This window comes from Brassica napus, chromosome C3, assembly GCF_020379485.1.
Source record: "Brassica napus cultivar Da-Ae chromosome C3, Da-Ae, whole genome shotgun sequence".
In the NCBI taxonomy this organism is placed as follows: Eukaryota; Viridiplantae; Streptophyta; class Magnoliopsida; order Brassicales; family Brassicaceae; genus Brassica; species Brassica napus.
In genome coordinates this window covers 5,996,227-6,022,788 of record NC_063446.1, presented here as the reverse complement: position 1 = coordinate 6,022,788, position 26,562 = coordinate 5,996,227, and the positions used below count along the sequence as shown (strand labels likewise).

General features: G+C 38.9%; 1 protein-coding gene and 1 non-coding gene across 2 annotated transcripts; both read left to right on the top strand.

Annotated features, from left to right (window-relative positions):
• The first annotated feature begins 6,154 nt into the window (after nucleotides 1–6,154).
• Nucleotides 6,155–8,403, top strand: LOC106385139. The gene has a single exon (XM_013825093.3). The coding sequence runs from the start codon at nucleotides 6,333–6,335 to the stop codon at nucleotides 8,298–8,300; it is 1,968 nt and encodes a 655-aa protein (XP_013680547.1). The 5' UTR covers nucleotides 6,155–6,332; the 3' UTR covers nucleotides 8,301–8,403.
• Nucleotides 8,404–22,754: 14,351 nt separating this feature from the next.
• On the top strand, nucleotides 22,755–22,861 carry LOC125584792. The gene has a single exon (XR_007321700.1). It is a non-coding gene; the product is annotated as a small nucleolar RNA R71 (small nucleolar RNA).
• The last annotated feature ends 3,701 nt before the right edge of the window (nucleotides 22,862–26,562 follow it).

Below are 26,562 nucleotides of genomic sequence, written 5' to 3'. Positions count from 1 at the left end.
TCCATAAAAAATGTGCCGAAACCCCATTGGAAATCAACCACCCTTCTCACCCCCATCATCTCCTTCTCACAAACAACTGGGTATTTGGTCCATGTGATTTGTGTGGAGAATATATACGCACTCCATATTATAGTTGTTCCACATGTGAATTCAAAGTACATTTGAATTGTGGGATGAAACCACCACCATCTGCTATCGAACATCCGGTATGTCATGACCACCCACTTGTTTTATTGAAGAAAGGAGTAGAAAAATTCCCTTGTGAGGTATGCAAGGAAAAATTTAGTGGACCATCATATTTATGTCATGAATGCAATCTCTACTTCCACCTAGACTGCGTCAATCTTTCAGAAGAGGTAAATCAATAAACCATTCACCATATACTTGAAACCATCAAATAATACTCTACAATGCATGCATTCGGTTACAACTTTGTTAGCAACTTCCAACGAATGTAGTTCGAGATTAAAGATAAGCCTTGAGGACTTCTTTGTACATGGCGACTATATGCTTGGTTGTGATGCTTGTGACTTTAGTTTATGCTTTTATTGTGCTAGTTTGCCTTTAAAGATATGGCACAAGAGTGATGATCACCCTATCACTGTATATTGTGGCGTAAAAGTGAGCATAAATAGTTGGTGCGACATCTGTGAGAGGGAACTGGACCAACGTAAATGGTTCTATACATGCTCTGATTGCGAAGTCACATTTCATACACAATGTGTACTAGAAGATTTCTCACGTCTCAAACCAGAGAAGCTCATTTTCTATGATGAAATTAAATTTGAGGTGGTTCGTAATAATAACAACACTCGGCTATTATGCAGCCAATGCGACTCTAGATGCAAGGTCTCTGTAGTTCTAGAGGCTCGTGACTTAGAGAATGGATACATCTGTTCCGGGTCATGTTTATCCAGCTATTTGAGGGTATAATTTAAGTTGTATGTGTTGGGGAAAGTCACACGGCGCAGCGGAAATACTAATGGTCGTGTTCCCCTGACCTTGTGAGAACCTGTGAGGAAAATACTTCGACGATGGCAAGATATCAAAGTTGCGATAACTAAATGAGACACACAATTTTTACGTGGAAAACCTCCTCGATGTGAGAAGAAAAAACCACGGAACCGTTGTCCACTCAAAAATCCACTATATAAATGGTATGAGTACAACCACGTCCTCTCTGTTCAACAGCCTGAACAGAACAGAGAGTCTAGCTACAAAGAGCTATCTCCAACACAAACAACAACAACAAGAGAGCAACACAAAGCTTCAAAACCGGCAGCAACCAAACGACCTCAGTTCACAAGGATTCCGGCATCCAGAGACTAATCCAACCGTACAAATCCAAGATAAACAAGTCAACAATACCTCCGCCAAATTTCAGCTCAAGAAGAGAAGATCTCACCGTCGAATTTACCAAACACCCAAGACTGTCCCGCTGAAGAACTGTGACGACCAGCTTCACTAAAACCCAGATAATAGAAGATCCAACCGTTGAAATCCAAATCCCTTCGGTGAATCTCTAACCCACTGACTGAAGAAGCTTCTCACAAAATATCAGCCCGATCAAGTTCCGTTTGATCCTCCAAAACCAGTCTTGAAATAGCCTGACGAGTTTTCTCCTCCTTCTCTCTTCTTTCTCTCTTTTGTCTCTCTCTCTAAACTCTATTATTGTGAGTAGTGACAAAGGGGGAACATTATTATTTCTTAAGTTCACCCCAATTGGTCCTCTCCATCTAGGAGGGACCCAACAAACTCCCCCTCCGACTAGATGGAAGAGACAGCCATTCCGGCTATCTCTCGGCATACCTCAAGCTTCCCCCTCGGTAATGACTTCGTCATCATATCAGCTCCATTATCATCCGTATGAACTTTCTCAAGTTCCACTTCCTTGGAAGCAACCACATCACGTATCCAATGATACCTCCTCTGAATGTGTTTTGACTTCGAATGAAATGTAGAATTCTTCCCGAGACAAATAGCGCTTTGACTATCACAAAGCAACACATACTTTTCTTGCTTGAAACCGATCTCTTCACAGAAGTTCTTCATCCACAACAACTCTTTACAAGCTTCAGTTGCGGCAATGAACTCTGCCTCAGTGGTAGATAGTGCAACACACTTTTGCAGCCTTGACTGCCATGCCACAGCTCCACCCGCAAATGTTACCAAGTAACCCGAAGTAGACTTGCTAGAATCAGCATCTCCCGACATGTCAGAATCAGTGTAACTGACAAGCAATAGCTTCTTACCTCCAAATATAATCTTCAAATCAGAAGTCCCTCGGAGATATCTCAAAATCCACTTCACAGCATTCCAATGTTCTCTTCCCGGATTGGAGAGAAACCTGCTGACAACTCCAACGGCGTAGGCTAAATCCGGTCTTGTACAGACCATGGCATACATCAAACTACCCACTGCAGAAGCATATGGAACCTTCGCCATATCTTCCTTCTCCGCATATGTCTTCGGACTTTGTTGACTGCTCAGTCTTAAGTGTGGAGCAAGAGGAGTACTCAACACTTTAGACTTGTCCATGTGAAACCGCTTAAGTACTTTTTCAATGTACTTCTCCTGAGATAAGTGAATCAGCTTCTCACCTCTATCCCGAATAATTCTCATACCAAGAATCTGTTTCGCTGGACCCATGTCTTTCATGGCAAAGGACTCACTGAGCTGCTCTTTCAACTCCTTAATTCTGTCCATGTTCCTGCCCACAATCAACATATCATCGACATACAACAACAAGATGATAAAATCATCCTCACCAAACACCTTCACAAATACACAATGGTCTGAATCAGTCTCTGCATAACCATGCTCCCCCATAACAGACTTGAACTTCATGTACCACTGCCTTGGTGCTTGCTTCAATCCATAAAGGCTTTTCTTCAAGCGGCAAACCAAATTTTCTTTGCCCTTTTGCACATAGCCTTCCGGTTGTTCCATGTAGATCTCTTCCTCCAAATTACCATGAAGGAAAGCAGTCTTCACGTCCATTTGCTCAACCTCTAGATCAAGGCTCGCTGCCAATCCAAGTACAACCCGAATGGATGACATCTTCACAACAGGAGAAAAGATTTCATCATAATCAATTCCCTTCTTTTGGCTGTAGCCTTTCACAACCAATCTAGCCTTGTGTCGAGGTGGCAAATTGTCATCCTCATGCTTAATTCTGTACACCCACTTATTAAGCAGAGCCTTCTTGCCCTTAGGCAATTCCACCAACTCAAAAGTATGGTTCTCCTCAAAAGAATCCATCTCCTCATCCATGGCTCCAAACCACTTATCCTTGTGTTCATCCTCCAAAGCTTCATCATAGCTTTCAGGCTCTCCCCCATCAGTAAGTAATACATACTCACTAGGATCATACCTTGTCGACGGTTTAAGACCTCTCTCGGATCTTCTAACAATAGTGGGTTGGTTCTCAGCAGCTGGTGTCTCACCATGATCGTCACCATGATCACCACTACCATCTTCATGTGCGGGAGCATCTGCACTGGGTGTATTATCCTGAACCTCAACCTCAACCTCACCGTGAACCGATGTAGAAGGAGTAGCCTCTGTATCGATCAAACCCTCAAAAATCTGAGTTGGCTTTTTGGACTTGTCAATGTCCTTTATCGTTTGATCTTCCATAAACACAACATCTCTGCTTCTTACGAGCTTCCTCTCAACGGGATCATAAAATCTGTACCCGAACTCATCATGACCATAACCGATGAACACACACTGCCGCGACTTCATCTCAAGCTTCGATCTATCAACCTTGGGAATATGAACAAATGCCTTACACCCAAAGACCCTCAAGTGACTGTAAGAAACATCCTTACCAGTCCAAACCCTCTCTGGAACATCACCATCCAATGGAGCACTTGGTGACAAATTCAGCACATGAACCACCGTGTTCAAAGCTTCTGCCCAAAAAGTCATCGATAAGCCTGACTGTGAGATCAAACATCTCATCCTCTCGACAATCGTTCGATTCATCCTTTCAGCCAACCCATTTAACTGTGGAGTATGAGGTGGCGTGAACTGATGCCTTATTCCATGCTCTTTGCAATAAGCATCAAATGGTCCAAGATACTCTCCACCATTATCACTGCGGATACACTTCAGCTTCTTCCCCGTTTGTCTCTCAACCAATGCCACAAAGTGCTTGAAATATCCCAGCACCTGATCCTTCGTCCTCATAGGAAATACCCACGACTTCCTTGAATGATCATCAATAAAAGTCACATAATATGATGCGCCACCAAGAGATCTTGTCTTCATTGGACCACACACATCTGAGTGTACCAAATCCAGTACCTCGGGTTTCCTAGAAGGTGCGGAAGACTTGAAAGATACCCTGTGTTGTTTTCCCGCAAAGCAATGCGAACACTTCTGTAGGTGCAAACCAGAGATTCCTGGAATCACCTCATTCTTAGACAACACAACCATTCCTTTCTCACTCATGTGACCGAGTCTCTTATGCCATAGCTCCATGGCATTATCATTCTCCACCGCATTAACAACATCTTTGGAGACCTTAGCCTGCATCCAATAGAAAGATGAAGACTTCTCACCTCGAGCCACAATCAAAGAACCGCGAGAGAGCTTCCATTTACCACCACCGTGCAAACTGAAATAGCCCTCATCATCAAGTCTTCCCGTCGATATCAGATTCATCCTAATATCAGGAACATGCTTAACATCTTTAAGCACCAGCCTAGTACCAAGACTAGTCTCCAAGCAAACATCACCAATGCCAGCAACCTGAGCCATCGCATCATTCCCCATCTTCACAGAACCATAATTACCCGTAGTATAGGTAGAAAACAAATCTCGCTGTGATGTAGCATGAGTAGTAGCTCCACTGTCAATCACCCAACTGGTGTCCTGGCATGCGACATTAATGGCATCACCCTCAAGAAGAATGAGAAACTGATCTTCGGTGAGAGTCACCCGATCCACCTTTTCTTCTTGATTTCCTTGCTGCTTGTTTTTCAACTTCCAGCAATCCTTCTTCATGTGCCCTTTCTTATGACAGAAATAACACTCCATATTTGCAAATCTATTAGACTTGCTCCTGCTCCTGTCCTTGTCTCTCTTGGGATCTCTACTTGTACTTCTCCCCCTTGACTCAGTAACAAAGACATCTGAACGCGAACTGCTAGCATTCGACTGCCTTCTTGCTTCCTCATTAAGAACACTGTTCTTCACTGAATCCATCGAAATAACACCTTCCGACGCGGAGTTACAAAGAGACATCCTGAAAACCTCCCAAGAGTCCGGTAAAGTACCGAGAAGCCACAGACCGTGAATCTCATCATCAAACTTGATGTCCATATCAGACAACTTGTTGAGCAATCCCTGAAACGCATTCAAGTGATCTGTCATCGGAGTCCCCTCCTGATACCTCAGCTCAATCAACTTCTTGATCATGTACATCTTGTTGTTTCCGGTCTTCCTAGCATATAACTGCTCCAGCTTCTTCCACAAAGAACGAGCATCTGTCTCAGTCTCAATGTGATGCAACACATTATCATCTACCCACTGCCTTATCAACCCACACACTTCGCTTGAGAAAACGGGTTTCATTTTCAGAAGCATGTGCAGGCAAAAGGGCTTTCTCGAGTTACGTTTTGTTACAAACTTACCGACTGATCATGAGGATTAAGTTGTATACAGAAGAGATTGATGTTTTTTTCTTTTTCATTAAAAGGATTCCTGGTAAAAAAAAATACACCATCCTCTACAGCAAAATGCATTGTGTACAATAACTAGAATATCATTTCAAATATATATTCTTTCCTTAATTTTTACTTTTTTTATTCACTAACGTTTTCTGTACTTTCTCATTTTCCTCTCTGCACAGTAATACCCTTAAGCACATTGTTCAAGGGTTAAACTCAAAAAGAGAGCACGAATCTGAGAGAAAAGCATTTTGTTTTATTGTTGTTGGAAGAGCATTTTTGCTTTGTTTGATGGGAAAAACACAATACGACTTATTCTATATCCCTCTATAAAGTAATAACAAAAATAATTGTTCAAGATTTATTTGCGAAATGGACATCACCTATATTTGATAAAGAAAACAAAAAAGAGAGTAAATTTTATTTTCAAAGGAAACAAAGAATCAAAACCTTTATTCGTTCATCAATATAACAAATCGTGTTTCGATGAAAATACTCGATTCTTTGTTTCTTTGAAAAGATAAAAGGTTATTTTGCAAATAACTCGTATATTGTTATTAGTTTACAAAGGCATATATAATACCGTCTTCTCGTTCCAATTCTGCATCCAATCAAACAAACCTCTTAAACTCACTCACATACACCAATCAACGCATGGATACAATAACATCAACAACAATGTATAAAACCTCCTTTCACGATCATCCTCTTTTCCCTTCACCTCGGTTTGTTATGGATTATTGCGAGGGATGCATAACAGAAGGAACCATTTATGGTGGCTACTATTGCAATGATCCTAATTGTACCGCTTGGTTCTTCCATAAGAAGTGCGCTGAAGCCCCATTGCAAATCAACCACCCTTCTCACCCCCAACATCTTCTCCTACTCACAAAGCAATTGGGAGATGGTGTATGTGAATTGTGTGGAGAAACTATACTCGCTCCATTTTATAGTTGTTCCACTTGTGAATTCAAGGTGGATTTGACTTGTGGGATGAAACCACCACCATCTGCTATCGAACATCCGCTATGTCATGACCATCCACTTGTTTTATTGAAGAAAGGAGAAGAAGATTTCCCTTGTGAGGTATGCAAGGAAATTATTTATGGACCATTATCATATTTATGTCATGAATGCAATCTCTACTTCCATTTGGACTGCGTCAATCTTTCAGAAGAGGTAAATCATCCTTGTCACTCTAATCATCCTATAAAACTTTTTGCATCTGAAAATCTTATGGATGATGCCGAAAAGATTTGTTTTTCGTGTGAAAAACAATCAGAAAAAATGCTTTATCATTGTCCCACTTGCAACTTCAGCATATGCCTTGTTTGTACTAGAAACCCACCACCTCTTGTAATTGACCATGCAAGGACCCACGTGCATCCACTTACTCTTCTTTCGAGAACAATGTCATTTACTTGTGATGTTTGTGGGGAAGATGGAAAAGGGGGGCCTTATGTATGTCTTCAGTGTGCTTTTCTCACCCATGGAGAGTGTATCGACTTACCTCGTATTATCAGCATCAATCGCCATGAGCATCGCATTTCTTTCACTCCTCATCTTGGTGCTGGATACTCGAAATGTGGAGTTTGTCGCAAAAGTTTAAATCAGTACCATGGAGCTTATTCTTGCTCTGTTTGTCAAAAATATGCAACTCATTGTAGATGTGCGCTAAGGAATGACTTATGGGATCATGTAGACTTGGAAGGTATCCCAAATCATGATGCCGAATATATTGCACCATTCAAAAAGGTGGGTGATGACTTGATAATTCATTTTAGTCATGAAAAACATCCTTTAAAATTCTACAAGAAGAACAAGATCCTTTATGATAAGTGGCTACAATGTGAAGCATGTATGTATCCACTTGTATTTGAATCCATCTATGTTTGTGAGGAATGTAGTTTTTTTCTCCATGATAAATGTGCGAATCTCCTTAGGAAGAAAAAACTTGTCTTTTTTCCCCCACCACAGTCGTTGGAAGTTACTAAAGAAGTTGTAACCGCATGTGAAGAGTGTGGAGTATTATTTGTTGGTTTCAATTACACATTTGATGGTGATTGGAGAGTAGATGTACATTGTGGTTCTCTCTGTGAGCCGTTTATCCATGATGGCCATTTACATCCCCTATATTTTTATGAAAGATGGGGTTCAAGTTGTGTTGCATGTGAGGTCATTGCACCTGTCAGCTATATGCTGGGTTGTGATGCTTGTGGCTTTTATTTATGTTTGTATTGTGCTAGTTTGCCTACAAAGATGTGGCACAAGAACGATGATCACCCTATCACTTTACATTGCGGTGTAAAGCTGAGCGAAAAAAGTCGTTGCGAAATTTGTGAGAGGGAGTTAGATCAAAGTAACAGGTTCTTCTATACATGCTTTGATTGCGGAGTCACATTTCATACACGGTGTGTACTTGGAGATTTCTCACGCCTCAAGCCAGAAAAGCTCATTTTCTATAAAGAAAAAAGATTTGAGGTGGTTCGTAATAATAAAAGCACTAGGCCATTATGCAGCCAATGTCACTCTAGATGCAAGGTCTCCGTCGTCCTAAAGGCTTGCGATGGGGATAATGGATACATCTGTTCCCGTTCATGTTTAACTAACTATTTGGGTTAAATGTGTGTGTGTGAAAACTGTAAAAATTTGTAATTATGTTTCATGATTGTGTTATTGCTATTTGCTTTCACTATCTAATTTGACAAATCTTATTTACAAAGTAGAGACTCAATTTTTCTCAAAGTGATAAGATCTTGGTTACTATTACACACCATTATATATATATATATATATATATATATATATATATATATAGATGCAAGAAGGTGGACAATTAAACTCATTGTTATATGAGAGCATGAATGATTAAATTCCAATTAAAGCAAAGACGAGAATACTAAGAACAAACTATTATTCAGCTCATATCATTCTTCATTGTATTGCTCTGGTTTTCTGTTTTTATAATAGACTAGGATAAGACCTGCGCAGGGTGAGTTTATTTGTATAAATTATCGATAGTTTTTTTTATATATGTGATCATTTTATTTATATATATAAAATATTTTTTGCTGTTATTATATAATTTCTTTCCGATGGATCAGATCAATTTTTATTAAAAATAATGGAACAAAACTATAATTAATACATCATGGGTTGATCAGATTGGACATTAAACAAATTATGACATAAAAACCTTATTTTTTCCCATCGAACACATTCTTGAAAAAAATGAACAGTATTGTTTTCACAGTTGAATTATTTTGACTTTTATCTTCCATATGGTTTTGAAACCTTTCAAATCAACCATCGAATTGATACATGTCATTTTAATGTTTTTAGTCGTATACTTAAGAAAAACTTACATTTTTGTAATTTAAAGTCGTTTTAAAAAATTCAAAATATAACATCTAAGAAAAAATCTAACATATAAGAAAAATCTAACATATAAGGTGTCCTCATTTTTGTATTTTAAAGTCGTTTTAAAAAAAAAATAACATATAAGTTTTCCTCATTTTTGTAATTTAAAGTCATTTTAAAAAATTCAAAATATTACATATAAGAAAAAATCTAATTTTTTATTATATGGTTAATGTGATTGTTTATTTTTATTAATAATATAAAATTAAACAAAATGAAGGAGGATGCAAAAATTGTTATCAAATCTTTATTATTCATAATCATTAATTGCCATATATATGTAAATCATATTAGGTAATTTCGTAGCTTTTATTTAGGGAACAAATACACACTTTTTATATTTTAGGTTAATATAATGTTCTCTAGTGGACATTAAACAAATTATGACATAAAAACCTTATTTTTTTCCTCCAACACAATTTTAAAAAAGTGAATAGTATTGTTTTCACAGTTGAATTATTTTGACTTTTAACTTATATATGGTTTTGAAAGCTTTCAAATCAACCATCGAACTGATACATGTCATTTTAATGTTTTTAGTCGTATACTTAAGGAAAACTTACATTTTTGTAATTTAAAGTTATTTTAAAAAATTCAAAATATAACATATAAGAAAAAATCTAACATATAAGGTGTCCTCATTTTTGTATTTTAAAGTCGTTTTTTTTTAAAAATAACATATAAGGTTTCCTCATTTTTGTAATTTAAAGTCATTTTAAAAAATTCAAAATATAACATATAAGAAAAAAATCTAATTTTTATTATATGGTTAATGCGATTGTTTATTTTTTAATAATATAAAATTAAACAAAAATGAAGAAGGATGCAAAAATTGTTATCAAATCTTTATTATTCATAATCATTAATTGTCATATATATGTAAATCATATTAAGTAATTTTGTAGCTTTTATTTAAGGAAATAATACACACTTCTTATATTGTAGGTTAATATAATGTTCTCTAGTGGACATTAAACAAAATATGACATAAAAACCTTATTTTTTCCAGCGAACACATTCTTGAAAAAAGTGAACAATATTGTTTTCACAATTGAATTATTTTGACTTTTATCTTCCATATGGTTTTGAAATCTTTCAAATCAACCATCGAATTGATACATGTCATTTTAATGTTTTTAGTCGTATACTTAAAGAAAACTTACATTTTTGTAATTTAAAGTCGTTTTAAAAAAATTCAAAATATAACATATAAGAAAATTCTAACATATAAGAAAAATATAACATATAAGGTGTCCTCATTTTTGTATTTTAAAGTCGTTTAAAAAAAATATATAACATATACAGGTTTCCTCATTTTTGTAATTTAAAGTCATTTTAAAAAATTCAAAATATAACATATAAGAAAAAATCTAATTTTTTTATTATATGGTTAATGTGATTGTTTAAGTTTTTTTAATAATATAAATTTAAACAAAAATGAAGAAGGATGCAAAAATTGTTATCAAATCTTTATTATTCATAATCATTAATTCCCGTATATATGTAAATCATATTAGGTAATTACGTAGCTTTTATTTAAGGAAAGAATACACACTTCATATATTTTAGGTTAATATAATGTTCTCTAGTGTTATATAATTATGGAATAATGTGACACCATTAGATTAAACTATACTTTATATTAGATGCTCTAGAATTCTTTGAAATGAAATTTAGAAGGCATTTCACTACAAGAAAGCACGCATGTTGCAAGGGAAATTTGCAAGGGAAAAATTTCCTCGCAAATTCGCAACGGATCCGCAAGGGCATTGCGACGAAAATAATTTTCCTCGCAAAACGCTCGCAAATTTGCATCGAAATAGTTTTGTCGCAAAATTGCAACCAATTTGCGAGCCTTTTCCGCAAACTCACGCAAACCCGTCGCAAATTTGCGATAGAAGCTATCGTCGCAATTCCGTTTCAAATTTGCAAGGAATTTGCGTGAGAATTGCAATACCATACATGTTCGTTGCAATTCCGTCGCAAAAAAACAGATAGGTTGGTGAACACGTTTTTTGTTTCGTGTAACTAATCTCGCAAAAAAAACGTATAGGTTGGCGATACACGTTTTTTGTAAGTGTAACTAATATTTGCAAGGGACAAATATCTCTCGCTAATCCCTTGCAAAGGGGAAAGGCATCGCAATTCCGTTGCAATTTCCGTCGCAATTCCCTTGCAAGTGTCTTGCAAATATTTTTCATATGTCTATATATAGCATCTGTGAGAAGTGAGCGACCATTGGAAAAGAAAACGAAAGAAAAAAACGAAAGAAAAAAGAAAGAAGAAAAAAAAAAAATTGAGATAAATATATTTGCCGTGTGTTGTGAGTAAGAAAAAAATAAAAAGTTGAGAGAAAAATGGCGTCCGGACATGAAATATACGCGCTACGGGCATGGATGTACAATCATAAGGATCCGGAGACTGGTGAAGTAACGAAAGAGTATCGTGCTGGACTACGAGGATTTTTACAACAGGCAACTAATCAACCATTCGCAAGGGAGCATGGTAAAATCTTTTGTCCCTGTAGAAAATGCAAGAACGACCCATATTTAGAAATAGATACTGTGAAGAGGCATTTATATAATAGAGGATTTAGACCAAATTACTACATATGGTTTTTGCATGGGGAAGGTGCATCAAGTAGTAGTACGGGTCAGAGATTTGAACTGCCAAATTAGAATGCAGATTATGTTCCTCGTGAGCCAAATATGTTTGGAAATAATGCGGGGGATGGGTATGAGCAAAATATGTTTGGAAAAAATGCCACCTAGGATTTGAGGTTTTTTTTTAATTAATACAAAATTAAGGTTCTAATTTTTCAAATGCTTCTCAATTAATATACAGGGGATATTGGAACCGTATATAACTGTGAGCACAAACAATTTATTGTCTGTTCAAGAGGTTGGTTCAAATTTCTAAACCCTAAAAACTATCAAAGGCCATTCCGTGTCCAGCACTACTGGATATGTTTTCCGGGAGTTCTGTTCATAACCAAGTTGATAAACAAATAAAAAAACTGAAGATCTTAATGCGGATCTTGATAAGTACCACGCAGGAGACATGGATACAAACTGAGGAACACTGCTGCCGTTTTGGAGTTAACGAGGAAGAGAAACTACAAACGTCTGCCAAGCCTTCATCGCCTTGTGTTGTTGATTTTGTTTTACTAGAATTGACTCTTTAGATTTGCGAATATATGCTAGACTATGAGAATATTGTTTTATCTTATGCCCTCGAGTAAAAAACCAGAGGAAGGACAACAGGTTTCATCTTCAGAAGCATATGCAGGCAAAAGGGCTTTCACAAGTTAAGGTTTTGTTACAAACTTACAGACTGATCATGAGGATTAAGTATACAGAAGAGAGTGATGTTTTTTCTTTTACAGTAAAAGGGTTCTTGTCAAAATACATCATCCTCTACAGCAAAATAACATCTTAACAATGACAACAAAACACGTCAGAAAGCTATCCTGTGGGATCTTCCTCAAAGCAGAATTTATGTTCTCCATAGAAAGCAATACAATCGTAGGTAAAGTTCTCTTGCTGTGCGGCCTCTTGTGACCAAAACCACATTCTATACACAAGGATTGCGATATTGCAGCAGGCTTCACCAATATATAAAAGGTATTTAGCTCTGCCTTGGCTTTTCTCGCCGTGAAAAGATGAGCCTTACGATGGAATAGAGTACCGCTTTAATGCAAGAAACCACAAAGTTCGAGCACGAGGATGGCCAGTACCACGGATACAGCAGCCTGAAAAATAGACTGATGAGATGCCTAGGGTAACGCCCAACCTGCAAGGCAAACATATCACAATGTTCCATTCCAAGCCTATCCATATTTGTGCTCTAAAGTCTTAGGTGATTTAAATAGTGTGATTTTTATTGCAAGGAAACACTTCTCACGGGAAAGAGGGAATCCAAGGCATCCCAGGCTGCATGACGGACAGCTCTTGTCGGGTACATTGGACCTCCAGGTGAGGTATGATGAATTACACATTAAAGCCTTTGGGACTGAATAAAAAAAAACATTAGAGAGAAGAAGCTCGCAATACCCATTTATGGAAGAGAAGGGAGAATATGTGGGATGCAAAGGACTGGCTCCAAAGCTGAACCATCAAATCAAGTATATCCTTCCCTCTCTCCGAGACATTGACATAATAATCAGCCTGATCTCCTTCATCAGAAATCACATCATCCTCTTCTTTGCTAAGAATCACATCTGCTTTCGTTAAAAATTACTGATGATCAATATCAATCTAATCGTGAACGTTGAGGAAAGGGAAAAAAAAAGAAAGGGTAAGACCTTTGGCACGTTGGTCGACTTCGAGAGCTAGCTATATCAGCAAACAAGTCTTGCAACAAGTTGCGTGTTTGTGCTCGTGATACTGTTGAAAGTTAAACTTGGTTTGGATAACATTTTGGGCTAATAATTTACTAATCATTTTATCTCAAACTTAGTCCAATATCTAGAATTATCCTCCACCTCCTTAGAATAAAAATCTAGATATTCTCATAGAATTATCTAGATAATTAAGATAAAAAAATGTTAGAACACTTAAACACCAAGAAATAATCCAAGTTATTCAAAAATCTCTAGATTTAGGATTAAAATATGTAAGATATTTTATATTTTAGAGGCTATAAATACCTCTGCTCCCCCCCCTTTCATTTTGAATCACCAAGAAATAATCCAAGTTTGTAACAAGTAATAAAATCCTCTTCTAAGTTATAAAATCTTTCTTCTTCACAAAGGTTCTTTCTCTTCAAACACTTAAACACTTTCTCCATCTTTATAAAGTTTTTTCATCCCAACAAAGTGGTATCAGAGCTACAAGTTCCTTTTAAAGATGGCAAACAATGGTGTTCCCTTCCAAGTTCCATTGCTCACTAAGAGCAACTATGACAATTGGAGTCTTAGGATGACGGCTATCCTAGGAGCACATGATGTGTGGGAGATAGTCGAGAAAGGCTTCAATGAACCGGAGAATGATGGTGGTCTATCTCAAACTCAAAAGGATGGTTTGAGAGATTCAAGGAAGAGAGACAAGAAGGATCTCTGTCTAATATATCAAGGATTAGACGAAGATACATTTGAGAAGGTTGCTGGAGCAAAGACGTCTAAAGAAGCATGAGAGAAGCTTCAGACATCTTACAAGGGAGCGGAACAAGTTAAGAAGGTACGACTTCAAACTCTAAGAGGAGAATTTGAAGCATTACAAATGAAAGAAGGAGAACTCATCTCAGATTACTTCTCAAGAGTCTTGACGGTTACTAATAACCTAAAAAGAAATGGTGAGAAGTTAGATGAGGTGAGAATCATGGAGAAAGTTCTTAGATCATTGGATTCGAAATTCGAGCACATCGTCACCGTGATTGAAGAGACAAAGGACTTGGAGACTATGACGATGGAGCAACTTCTTGGATCACTACAAGCTTATGAAGAAAAGAAGAAGAAGAAAGGAGATATTGTGGAGCAGGTTCTCAATATGAGAATTGATCAAAAGGAAGAAGCTGGCCGAAATCATCTGAGACGTGGTGGTGGTCATTTTCGAGGACGAGGTCATGGTGTCAATGGTCGAGGTTGGAGATCATATGAAGAAAACTTCAACCAAAGAGGAGAAAATTCTTCAAGAGGTCATGGAAGAGGAAATACAAAATCAAGGTACGATAAATCAAGCATTAAATGTTATAGTTGCGGGAAGTTTGGACATTATGCTTCTGAATGCAAAACTCCAAACAACAATAGAGTTGAAGAGAAGTCCAACTATGTTGAAGAAATGAGTAAAGAAGAACATATGCTATTGATGGCTTACAAGAAGGATGAACCAAATGAGGTTCACAAGTGGTACTTTGATAGTGGTGCAAGCAACCACATGTGTGGGAATAAAAGCATGTTTGTGGAGCTCGATGAATCAGTGAAAACCAATGTGGCTTTGGGAGATGAATCGAAGATGGAGGTAAAAGGTGAAAGAAATATTCTCATCCGCTTGAAGAATGGAGAACATCAATTCATTTCCAATGTTTACTACATTCCAAGCATGAAGACCAACATCTTGAGCCTAGGACAACTCTTAGAGAAAGGTTATGACATTCGACTAAAAGATAATAACCTTTCTTTAAGAGATAAAGCAAATAATCTCATCACAAAGGTGCCGATGTCAAACAATAGAATGTTTGTCATAAACATTCAAAATGACATTGCACGATGTCTCAAGATGTGCTACAAGGAGGAATCTTGGCTTTGGCATCTTCGATTTGGGCATCTAAACTTTGGAAGCTTAGAGCTACTTTCCAAGAAAGAAATGTTGAAAGGATTACCTTACAACAATCATCCAAATCAAGTGTGTGAAGGCTGCTTACTTGGAAAGCAATTCAAGATGAGTTTTCCAAAGGAGTCGGAGACAAGAGCAAGAAAGCCGCTAGAACTCATACATACAGATGTATGTGGCCCAATCAAACCAATTTCACTTGGTAAGAGTAACTACTTCCCTCTCTTTATTGATGACTTTTCAAGAAAAACATGGGTGTACTTTTTGAAACAAAAATCAGAAGTGTTTGAAAATTTCAAAAAGTTCAAAGCCCATGTTGAGAAGGAAAGTAGTCTTAAGATCAAGTCCATGAGATCGGATTGAGGAGAAGAATTCATGTCCAAGGAATTTCTGAAGTATTGTGAAGATAATGGCATCCAAAGATAGTTGACGGTGCCAAGAACCCCTCAACAAAATGGAGTTGCGGAAAGAAAGAATAGGACAATACTTGAGATGGCAAGAAGCATGCTCAAGAGTAAGAAGCTACCACAGGAGTTGTGGGCAGAAGCAGTTGCTTGTGTGGTTTATATATCCAACCGTTCTCCAACAAAGAGTGTTTTAGAAAAGACACCACAAGAAGCTTGGAGCGGAAGGAAGCCTGGAGTCTCACACCTAAGAGTCTTTGGAAGCATTGCTCACGCTCATGTTCCAGACGAGAAGCGGAGCAAACTAGATGATAAAAGTGAGAAGTACATCTTCATTGGGTATGATGCTAACTCCAAAGGCTACAAGCTCTACAATCCTGAAACAAAAAAGACAATCATTAGTCAGAATGTCATCTTTGATGAAGAAGGAGAATGGGATTGGAGATCAAATAATGAAGACTACAACTTCTTTCCATCATTTGAAGAAGAGAATGTGGAGCAACCAAGAGAAGAGCCAGATACACCACCAACTTCACCAACAACAAGTTCTCAAGGAGATGAAAGCTAAAGTGAAAGGACTCCGCGTTTTAGAAGTCTACAAGACATCTACGAGGTAACCGAAAATCAAGACAATCTTACTCTATTTTGTCTATTTGCGGATTACGAGCCTATGAACTTTGAAGAAGCCCAAGAAAAGAAGTCTTGGAGAAGTGCAATGGAGGAGGAAATGAAGTCAATTCAAAAGAATGATACATGGGAGTTAGCTTCACTTTCAAATAGACATAAGGCAATTGGTGTGAAGTGGGTGTACAAGGCAAAGAAGAACTCTAAAGGAGAAGTTGAAAGGTACAAGGCAAGATTGGTGGCAAAAGGCTATAGTCAAAGAGCCGGGATCGACTATGATGAGGTATTTGCTCCAGTTGTTTGCTTAGAAACAGTTAGACTAATAATTTCATTGGCAGCCCAAAAGAGTTGGAGGATGCATCAAATGGATGTAAAATCAGCCTTCTTAAATGGAGACCTTGAGAAAGAAGTCTACATTGAGCAATCACAAGGCTACATAGTCAAAGGAGAAGAAGACAAAGTCTTAAGGCTAAAGAAGGCGCTTTATGGATTAAAGCAAGCACCAAGAGCATGGAACACTCGGATTGATAAGTACTTCAAGGAGAAAGGCTTCATCAAGTGTCCATATGAGCATGCACTTTATATTAAAACTCAAAACAATGATATATTGATTGCATGCTTATATGTTGATGACTTGATATTCACTGGCAACAATCCGATTATGTTTGAAGATTTCAAGATTGAGATGACAAAGGAGTTCGAGATGACCGACATTGGATTAATGTCATACTACCTTGGGATTGAAGTAAAGCAAGATGAAAATGGAATCTTCATTACTCAAGAAGGCTATGCTAAAGAAATTCAAGATGGATGACTCAAATCCAGTTTGTACGCCAATGGAATGTAGAATCAAGTTATCAAAGGAAGAAGGAGAGAGTCTGGATCCAACACTCTTTAAGAGTTTGGTTGGAAGCTTACGATATCTAACGTGCACAAGGCCCGACATCCTACACGCAGTTGGAGTTGTGAGTCGATACATGGAGCATCCAACAACAACTCATTTCAAGGCAGCCAAGAGGATCCTACGATATATCAAAGGGTACAATCAACTTTGGCTTGTACTACTCTTTTTCTGATGATTACAAGCTTGTTGGATATAGCGATAGCGATTGGGGTGGAGACAGGGATGACCGGAAAAGCACAAGTGGCTTCGTGTTTTTCATTGGAGAAACCGCTTTCACATGGATGTCAAAGAAGCAACCAATTGTCACTATTTCTACTTATGAAGCGGAGTATGTGGCAGTTACTTCATGTGTTTGCCATGCTATTTGGTTACGAAACTTGCTAAAGGAGTTGAACCTACCACAAGAGGAGCCAACGAAGATCTTTGTGGATAACAAGTCGGCAATAGCATTGGCAAAGAATCCAGTCTTCCATGATCAGAGTAAGCACATTGATACTCGTTATCACTACATTAGAGAATGTGTTACAAGATGGATGTGCAAGTATGTGAAGACAAATGATCAAGTAGCTGATATCATCACCAAGCCACTCAAGCGAGAAGACTTCATCAAGATGAGGAGCTTACTAGGAGTAACCAAATCAAGTTTAAGAGGGGGTGTCGAAAGTTAAACTTGATTTGGATCACATTTTGGGCTAATAATTTACTAATCATTTTATCCCAAACTTAGCCCAATATCTAGAATTATCCTCCACCTCCTGATATTACGTGTATACGCACACTAATTAACCTAATGTGCACACTACCACAATCAAATGGTATGTCGATGTAGCTCTTTAGGATCGAATCCACAGAGACCAACGATTACACTTTATCCTTATAGGATCAATACTTAGCTAAAACAATGATGGGGTTTTGAGATTAAGGTTTCGTAACAAGCAAGTGATAAGATTAATTAAAGATTTCAGATTATTGAAAATGCTAGCTTAGGGTGGTTTGATCGGGTGTTAAGCAAGTGTGAGCCAAACAATTATTCAAGTTTAATTAAGAGCAAGTCTAGAACTCAGATCACTCAAGTAGAACAGTCCACTATCGTGGTACGGCCCCCTATGCTGATCGATCTTGATACCTAAACTCTCGTTTGGATCAAGACGCGACAGCAAGCAATAGAGATCAAGTCCGATATGCTCACAAAACACCATAACATCTACTTTCGCTGGTTAGGGATATGATGCTCATTCAAGTTATGTCTAGCAACCTATATCACTTTTGATGAATAGATTAAACCTAGAATCAGGCACTAAGTGGTTAACTTGATGCAAGCCTTAAGAATAACAGTGAATGAAGACAATCGATTTATAACTTATTTGTGTCAAGCTCACGGATCTAACACCCTAACACCCTAGACTAAGCAAGCTGACTACTCAGCCATGGAGCAAGAAAACACAGAGACAGAGATATAAAGCAACATGAAATATGACTGAAATAAAGTAATAGGGTTCAGGGGGTTCTTCTCGAAATCGAGAGAGATGGCCTTCTCCCTTTACAAAGTAGCAAAATCTCAAGTCTCCAACTCCAAGGTCTGGTTTCTTCTCAAAGAAAAAGCGTAGAATAGTCAGGACAAACAGAAAAAGAAGATATATCAAAGCCACAGGCGGCTGGGAGAGAAAAATAGAGAGATTAGGGCAAATCCCGAAATAGGTTGTAGTTTCCTTAAAAAATCTCTGCTGCTAGAACATGCATCAAGAACAGTCACTCGGGTTGCTCCGCTATCCGGAACAATCATCAAGACTGTTCTGCGTGAAAATCACCAAATTGCACTGTTTGCTGCCTCTTTTGTCCGAGCTGGTCCATCTCCCATCCAATGCAACTCCAGACCTGTAATGACTCGAAAAGAACTAGGAAGACTCAATAAAGACTTGAAAACCAATTGAAAGCATATATACAAGATGTATAAAACACCATATATCAATTCCCCCAGACTTAGATCCTTGTTTGTCCTCAAACAATGTCAAGTATCAAAAACAAGGAGAAAAGTTTGAAAGTGTGGCAACTCTCCTATTCTCATCAAACATACTTTAACCACGAATCTCTGAACCATACAAGCAGTAAAACTAGGACAACACACCCTTACCGGAACCCCACTGACTGCTGTTCAAAAATCGGCTCCATACTCTACATCTCAAACCTGAAAAAGCAACACTATCGAGACAGAACTCCGTACATTCATTTAAGAGTAGCGTGAGCTTCTCATCACAGACATCATTCTGGGTAGACGGTCTAGGTGTGAAACAGGCTATTTAATGGTGGAGTTAAAAGTGTTTAGAGGCTACCATTTCATTGAAGAGGATGCAGGATATCACACAAAATGGCAAGAGAGGATAGATCCATTGATGTCCACAGCCTCTACTCGTTTTTGCTCTATCTGGTGCGACTGTTCTGATGACGGAACATGCAACTGATTGTTCTGCGTTCCACTTCCCTTTTGGTACCAACTCCTTTGCTCGATCTTCCCAGTGGCTCATGTTTCTTTGATTTCTTCCCCTTCTACATCACCATATTTTGGTTTTTTTTTTTTTGAAGGCTGATATGGTGATATGACAAAGAAGGAGGTCATACATGATGGTTCTAAGTGCCACTGGTGGTTCTGATTTCGCAACCATTCTGGTTCTCCACCCCTGCTCTTGCGCAGTTCATTGGTTATGGAACAGTTGCTCCTTTAATCTGCTTGTTCTCCTTTCTGACTGAATTTCTGCAGTAGTAACGAGTAAGAGGCTGCGTTGATCCTTTCCTCTCCGACCTTTTTGCACATATCTGCACATATGACACTGAAAAACAAATGCATGAAGGTGGAATAAAGGCTAAGGTGCAGGGTGGGAACTAGCTGAAGATGAGCTAGCCACTCAGGATCAGCAAGATGGACAAAAAGGATAAGAAGTCCTGAGTGTGTTCTCGTTTCCCTGATCTAATGCCCATAACAAGAAGAATTTCAGTCAAGATTAGGTTCAAGTTAGGTGGAGTTAAGTCTACCCAGTGTAACCTGATCGGCTGAGAACTTCTGGAGAACCAAGTGAGATATGTCGGGGTGTTCCAGGTCCACATGTGTGTCTTTCGTCACTGCTAAGGTCACTGAATAAGATAACTAAAGCACGAGGTGGTCAGTGATCAACACGGAATAAGGTCCTAATTCCCAGAAAGTTTTGACTGACTCGATCATAAAAATTGACTTAAATTGACCCAAAAGAAAAACAAAAGAAAGAAACGAGTTAGTAAACAACGAAAAATCTCCCCCAGACTTACTTCACAACGTCCCTGGTGTGAAATTAAATCAGAAAAAGGTGAAAACAAGAATAAACATTTTTTTTGGTTGAGATACTTACCTGAGTGGAGTGGGCACTCCATGAAAATTCTGGGTGTTCTATCGTCAAATGGTCGCCTGGAACAGCCACTCTTTTCAGAGGGCAGGTTGTTCCATTGCTGCAACCCAGAATTTTTGAAGTATTTCGGGTTTTTCTGCTTTTTTGACCTGAGACTCAATAAACTAAAACAAAAAATAAATAAACAAAAACAAAACGAACTTATATGTACACTTACCAGTGGGTTGCCTCCCACCAAGCGCTTGGTTTAAGTCGCTAGCTTGACTTGGTGATAGGGATCAATCTGGTTGAGCAGGAGGGCCTGTTCCAAAACAAGCCCCACAATCAGACATGTTAGCTTCAAAACCCTGCTCAACAACCCTTTCACAGCAGCTTTCCCTTTCTCCTTCAGCTCACATGTGAGAATGGCTCTGACTTTAGAGAACGGTTTGGAGGTACCCTTGCACTTTACCTCATACTCGATGGAGTTCTCATCACACTTGAGAGGTATCAAAGTCATTGTAGGATCTCCCTTGACCCTTTTCTTCTGGACTTTCTGTTTCACCCTTGAATTCCCTCTGAATTTAGTAGGATCAGTGCTAGGATCTTCATCAGAGAACAACCTGCTCTCACCCTTATCACCATGCTCCTTCTCTAGAACAACCTTCAGCTTTTCTACATCGAACACTGAGATGCAAGAGGCGTGTGATGAGGAAGATCTGGTGGGTACAACCTTGTAGAAAACTTTCTTGTTGATGTTGGAGAAGCAGACTCTCTTGTTGGGCATATCGATGGTTGCTCCAACAGTAGCCATGAATGTCCTTCCAAATATCAAAGGCATCTCATGATCCTTATTCATCTTAACAACTTGAAACTCAGCAGGAACAACGCATTCCCCTACTTGAACATGAAGGCTGCGGATGGTTCCATATGGGACTGCTCTGGAAGAGTTTGCAAAGGTCAGGATCAGCTGAGAATGCTCAACATCAGCAATACCCAAATCGTTTACAATAGCCTTTGAGACGAGATTCACACAAGAACCAGAGTCACAAAGAGCGTCCTTGAAGGTTGTTCCTGCGATGGAACATGGGAAAACAAACTTTCCAGGATCATCAACTTTAGGCAATACCTTTAGTGCTGGTGTAGACAGTGCTTTGGTATAGAGGACCTTGATCTCCTCTTGAGTCTCTCTACAGTTTTTAAAGAACTTGAGCAATGGACGAATCTGCAGAGCATCTTCGAATGCAAGTTCTTTAGGAAGCTTTCTCACCATCTTGTTAAAACCTATCAGCTGCTCTTCACTAATGGGATCCATCAGATGTCTAGGTGGAATTGGATAGGGAACCTTGGGAACATAGACTCGAGATGGTGGAGTCTCAGCAGATTCGTCGGGAGCAGTTACTGCAGAGCTAGTAGGCTGCTCTGCTCTCTCTTCTGCGCCTGGAGCAGTCTCAGTGAACGGCTGCTCTATTGCATTACAGTGCTCAGTCCTAGGATTTTTATCAGTTTTTCCAGGGATCGTCCCTTGTTGCCTCTTGACACTCTCAGCTGTTTGAGCAAGCTGAACATCGATCTTTCTTATATGGATCGTTAGAGTGTCATACTTGTTATTCAGCTCAGTGAACATGTTGCCCATCCTGGTGTCCATTTCCGTGGTTACCTGATTCAACGCCTTGGCCTGAACCTGCTGACCCTGCAACAACTATTGCATCATCATACCCAGACCCTTCAGCTCATCTGGTTGACTGTTCCCGATAGCTGGAACAGCTTGCCGATTGCTCTGCGGTTGTCGCTGGTTCTGGTTCTGAATATGCCCGGCCGTAGTTTGCTCCATGCTGAAGACGTGCCCTTGGTTGTTTTTCAGTAGTTGATCAACCTTGGCAGTCAGCTCATCTATTTTCTGGGTGTCAGAACTGTTCCCTTTCATGGAGCAATCACTCTCCTCTTTCTTATTAGCTGAGCTAGCAGTCATGTTCTCAATCAGCTTAAACGCTCCATCAATGGTTTGAGTCATGAAGTCTCCATTGCTCGCAGAGTTTAGAGCACCTTGGTATTTCCAGTCCACTCCATCATAGAAAATGTCCAGGAGGTAATCATCATCAAATCCATGGTGAGGACATTCTCTACTATAGTCATTGAAGCGCTCCCATGCGTCGCAGAAAGGCTCATCAGTGAGTTGTCTGAAGGAGGTGATCTTGTTCCTCAATGCAGCTGTTCTCGCCTTAGAGTAGAAATGGCTGAGGAACGCTGATCGGACCTGTTCCCATGAAGTGAGAGAGCCGGTAGGGAGAGAGTTTAACCACCGTGCAGCTTTTCCATCAAGAGAGAATGGGAATAACATGCACCTGATGTAATCTGGTGGAACACCATTCGCGCGAGTGAAACTGCAGACTTTTTGGAAGCTCTCAATATGCTCCATTGGAATTTCTGTAGAGAGACCAGAGAACACCTTTCTCTGTACTAGACCGATCAAAGCAGGCTTGATCTCGAAGTCATGCCTGGTGCAGGGTGGAGGAACAATGGCAGAGCGTGTAGTAGGGATGTTACGCGGAAGGTTTCTCTGCCCGATTGGAACAGTCTGCGCCTGTTGTTCATGCCGCACGAGAGCAGCCTGTTCAGCAGCATCCTGCTGAGCTTGGATGGTCTGCTGCATCTGAAGCATCTGTTGTTGCATCTGTTGCAACAGAGTAGTGAGTTGCTCTTGATTTCTGTAGTCGCCCATTATGGCGTTGTTCGGCCCTGATTGTTGACGGTTTGTTCTTTCTAACCTTGCTAGCTCCTGGTTGCTAAATGTAGCCAACTCTCCTTATGCGTTTCTCTGAGTATGTCTACTGGTAATGCACCTGAAAAATTAGTTGCAACAAAAATAATATAGCAAGTTAGAGGTCTTAGACTAAATAAATAACCGAAAAATAAAGGTAAAAAGATGGTCCCCGGCAACGGCGCCAAATTGATATTACGTGTATACGCACACCAATTAACCTAATGTGCACACTACCACAATCGAATGGTATGTCGATGTAGCACTTTAGGATCGAATCCACAGAGACCAACGATTACACTTTATCCTTATGGGATCAATACTTAGCTAAAACAATGATGGGGTTTTGAGATTAAGGTTTCGTAACAAGCAAGTAATAAGATTAATTAACGATTTCAGATTATTAAAAATGCTAGTCTAGGGTGGTTTGATCGGGTGTTAAGCAAGTGTGAGCCAAACAATTATTCAAGTTTAATTAAGAGCAAGTCTAGAACTCGGATCACTCAAGTAGAACAGTCCACTGTCATGGTACGGCTCCCTATGCTGATCGATCTTGATACCTAAACTCTCGTTTGGATCAAGACGCGAAAACAAGCAATAGAGATCAAGTCCGATATGTTCACAAAACACCCTAACATCTACTTTCGATGGTTAGGGATATGATGCTCATTCAAGTTATGTCTAGCAACCTATATCACTTTTGATGAATTGATTAAACCTAGAATCAGACACTAAGTGGTTAACTTGATGCAAGCCTTAAGAACAACAGTGAATGAAGACAATCAATTTATAACTTATTTATGTCAAGCTCACGGATCTAAGACCCTAACACCCTAGACTAAGCAAGCTGACTACTCAGCCATGGAGCAAGAAAACACAGAGACAGAGATATAAAGCAACATGAAATATGACTGAAATAAAGTAATAGGGTTCAGGGGGTTCTTCTCTAAATCGAGAGGGATGGCCTTCTCCCTTTACAAAGTAGCAAAATCTCAAGTCTCCAACTCTAAGGTCTGGTTTCTTCTCAAAGAAAAAGCGTAGAATAGTCAGGACAAACAGAAAAAGAAGATATATCAAAGCCACAGGCGGCTGGGAGAGAAAAATAGAGAGATTAGGGCAAATCCCGAAATAGGTTGTAGTTTCCTTAAAAATCTCTACCGCTGGAACAGACATCCAGAACAGTCACTCGGGTTGCTCCGCTATCCGGAACAGTCATCAAGACTGTTCTGCGTGAAAATCATCAAATTGCACTGTTTGCTGCCTCTTTTGTTCCAGCTGGTCCATCTCCCATCCAATGCAACTCCAGATCTGTAATGACTCGAAAAGGACTAGGAAGACTCGATAAAGATTTGAAAACCAATTGAAAAGCATATATACAAGATGTATAAAACACCATATATCACCTCCTTAGAATAAAAATCTAGATATTCTCATAGAATTATCTAGATAATTAAGATAAAAAATCTTAGATATAAGGTATTTTATATTTTGGAGGCTATAAATACCTCCACTCTCCCGCCCCCCCCCCCTTCATTTTGAATCACCAAAAAATAATCCAAGTTTGTAACAACTAATAAAATCCTCTTCTAAATTATAAAATCTTTCTTTTTCACAAAGGTTCTTTCTCTTCAAACACTTAAATATTTTCTCCATCTTTATAAAGTTTTTTCATTCCAAGGGATACTACCGCCTTAAAAAAGATCAAACACTTTCTAAATCAGATTGGCATTGAAACACACTACTACCCCCCATAATTTCTAAATCGAAATCATCAAGATTTGTCAAAATGCATGTGTCTTTTATGAGAAGATTCAGCAGTGAGTGAAGATAAATGGAAAACGGATCAAGGGCTAACCCGTGTAAGCTTCTTCTTAATCTCCTGTGTAAGAGCTTCCAGATAAGCAGACCTCCGAGAAGACCTGAATGGTGTTTTCTTTTCTCTATACAGTTTCTTGCAACTGTGATAAAAACCTAACACCCCTTCACTTTATTTCCATCTGGTCTGTCTTCTGTGTCTTTGTTACCATACGGTGTTTTATTTTATATTCAAAATGTCCCCGAGGTTTGTGCTGTGTTGGATCCTATTGTGTAAAGATGTTTCCTTTAAGCGTTTGCTCTCTTTGTTACCACATGGATGAGAAATGCAAAAAGTATAAAGCTTTATTAATTAATACTCAACTTATACAATTACGAACGAGGCGTCATGGTTTCAAACAAGAATCATTCAAAGTAGTCAAACCACAGGTTTTGAAGTTATGCTTCAAGCCTTGTCTCAACATCGATCTCACTCCTCAATTAACATTCGCCTTATCCGTTTCACCCGACACGCAACAACCGTTTAACATTGTGTTAATACGCTACTCTATCAGGCCTTTCCATCACCAAGTTCCACAACTCAATCGCTTTCTTCGCATCATCGTTCTTCCTACGACACATTGATCGTTGTTGTGTAGAGGTTATATTAATACAATCAGGGGAAACACCATTGCTTGCTTGTCATCATCGTTGCAAGCTCAGAAGCTTCATTCATTCTCCCTTGTCTACAAAAATCCGCGGATCAAAGATATTGTATGTAGCAGTGTTAGCTAAAATTTAATATCGCATTAGGAAGGTCCACAGCTTTCTGCATGTCTTCTTCTTCTCCTTTGGTGAGAATGTCAAGAAAACAACCGTATGTTACTTGATTTGGAACTGAATTTCCAGGCCTCATTTTTGAACATAGAATCTCAGCTTCATTTACAAACCCCGTTTGCATAATCCGTTGATAACAGCACACTACAAGAAAACTGCGCGATACCGATGGACAAATCCGTCATAATCTCGTCGGGAAAGTCGCATACCGATGGAATACCGACGAAAAATGTCCGTCAGTATCATCTCGTCGTTATACTGATATTCGTCGGAAATTCGTCGGTAAATACCGACGAACATATTTCGTCGGTAAATACCGACGAACATATTCCGTCGGTTTTTTTCTAAAATTTCCGACGACACATATCCGTCGGTATTTATAGAGAATACCGACAAAGAGAATTCGTCGGAATTTTCAGAAAATACCGACAAAGGGAGTTCATCGGAATATTCAGAAAATACCGACGAAGGAAGTCCGTCGGTAACTGAAGATAAAACCGACGGCTGTATTCCGTCGG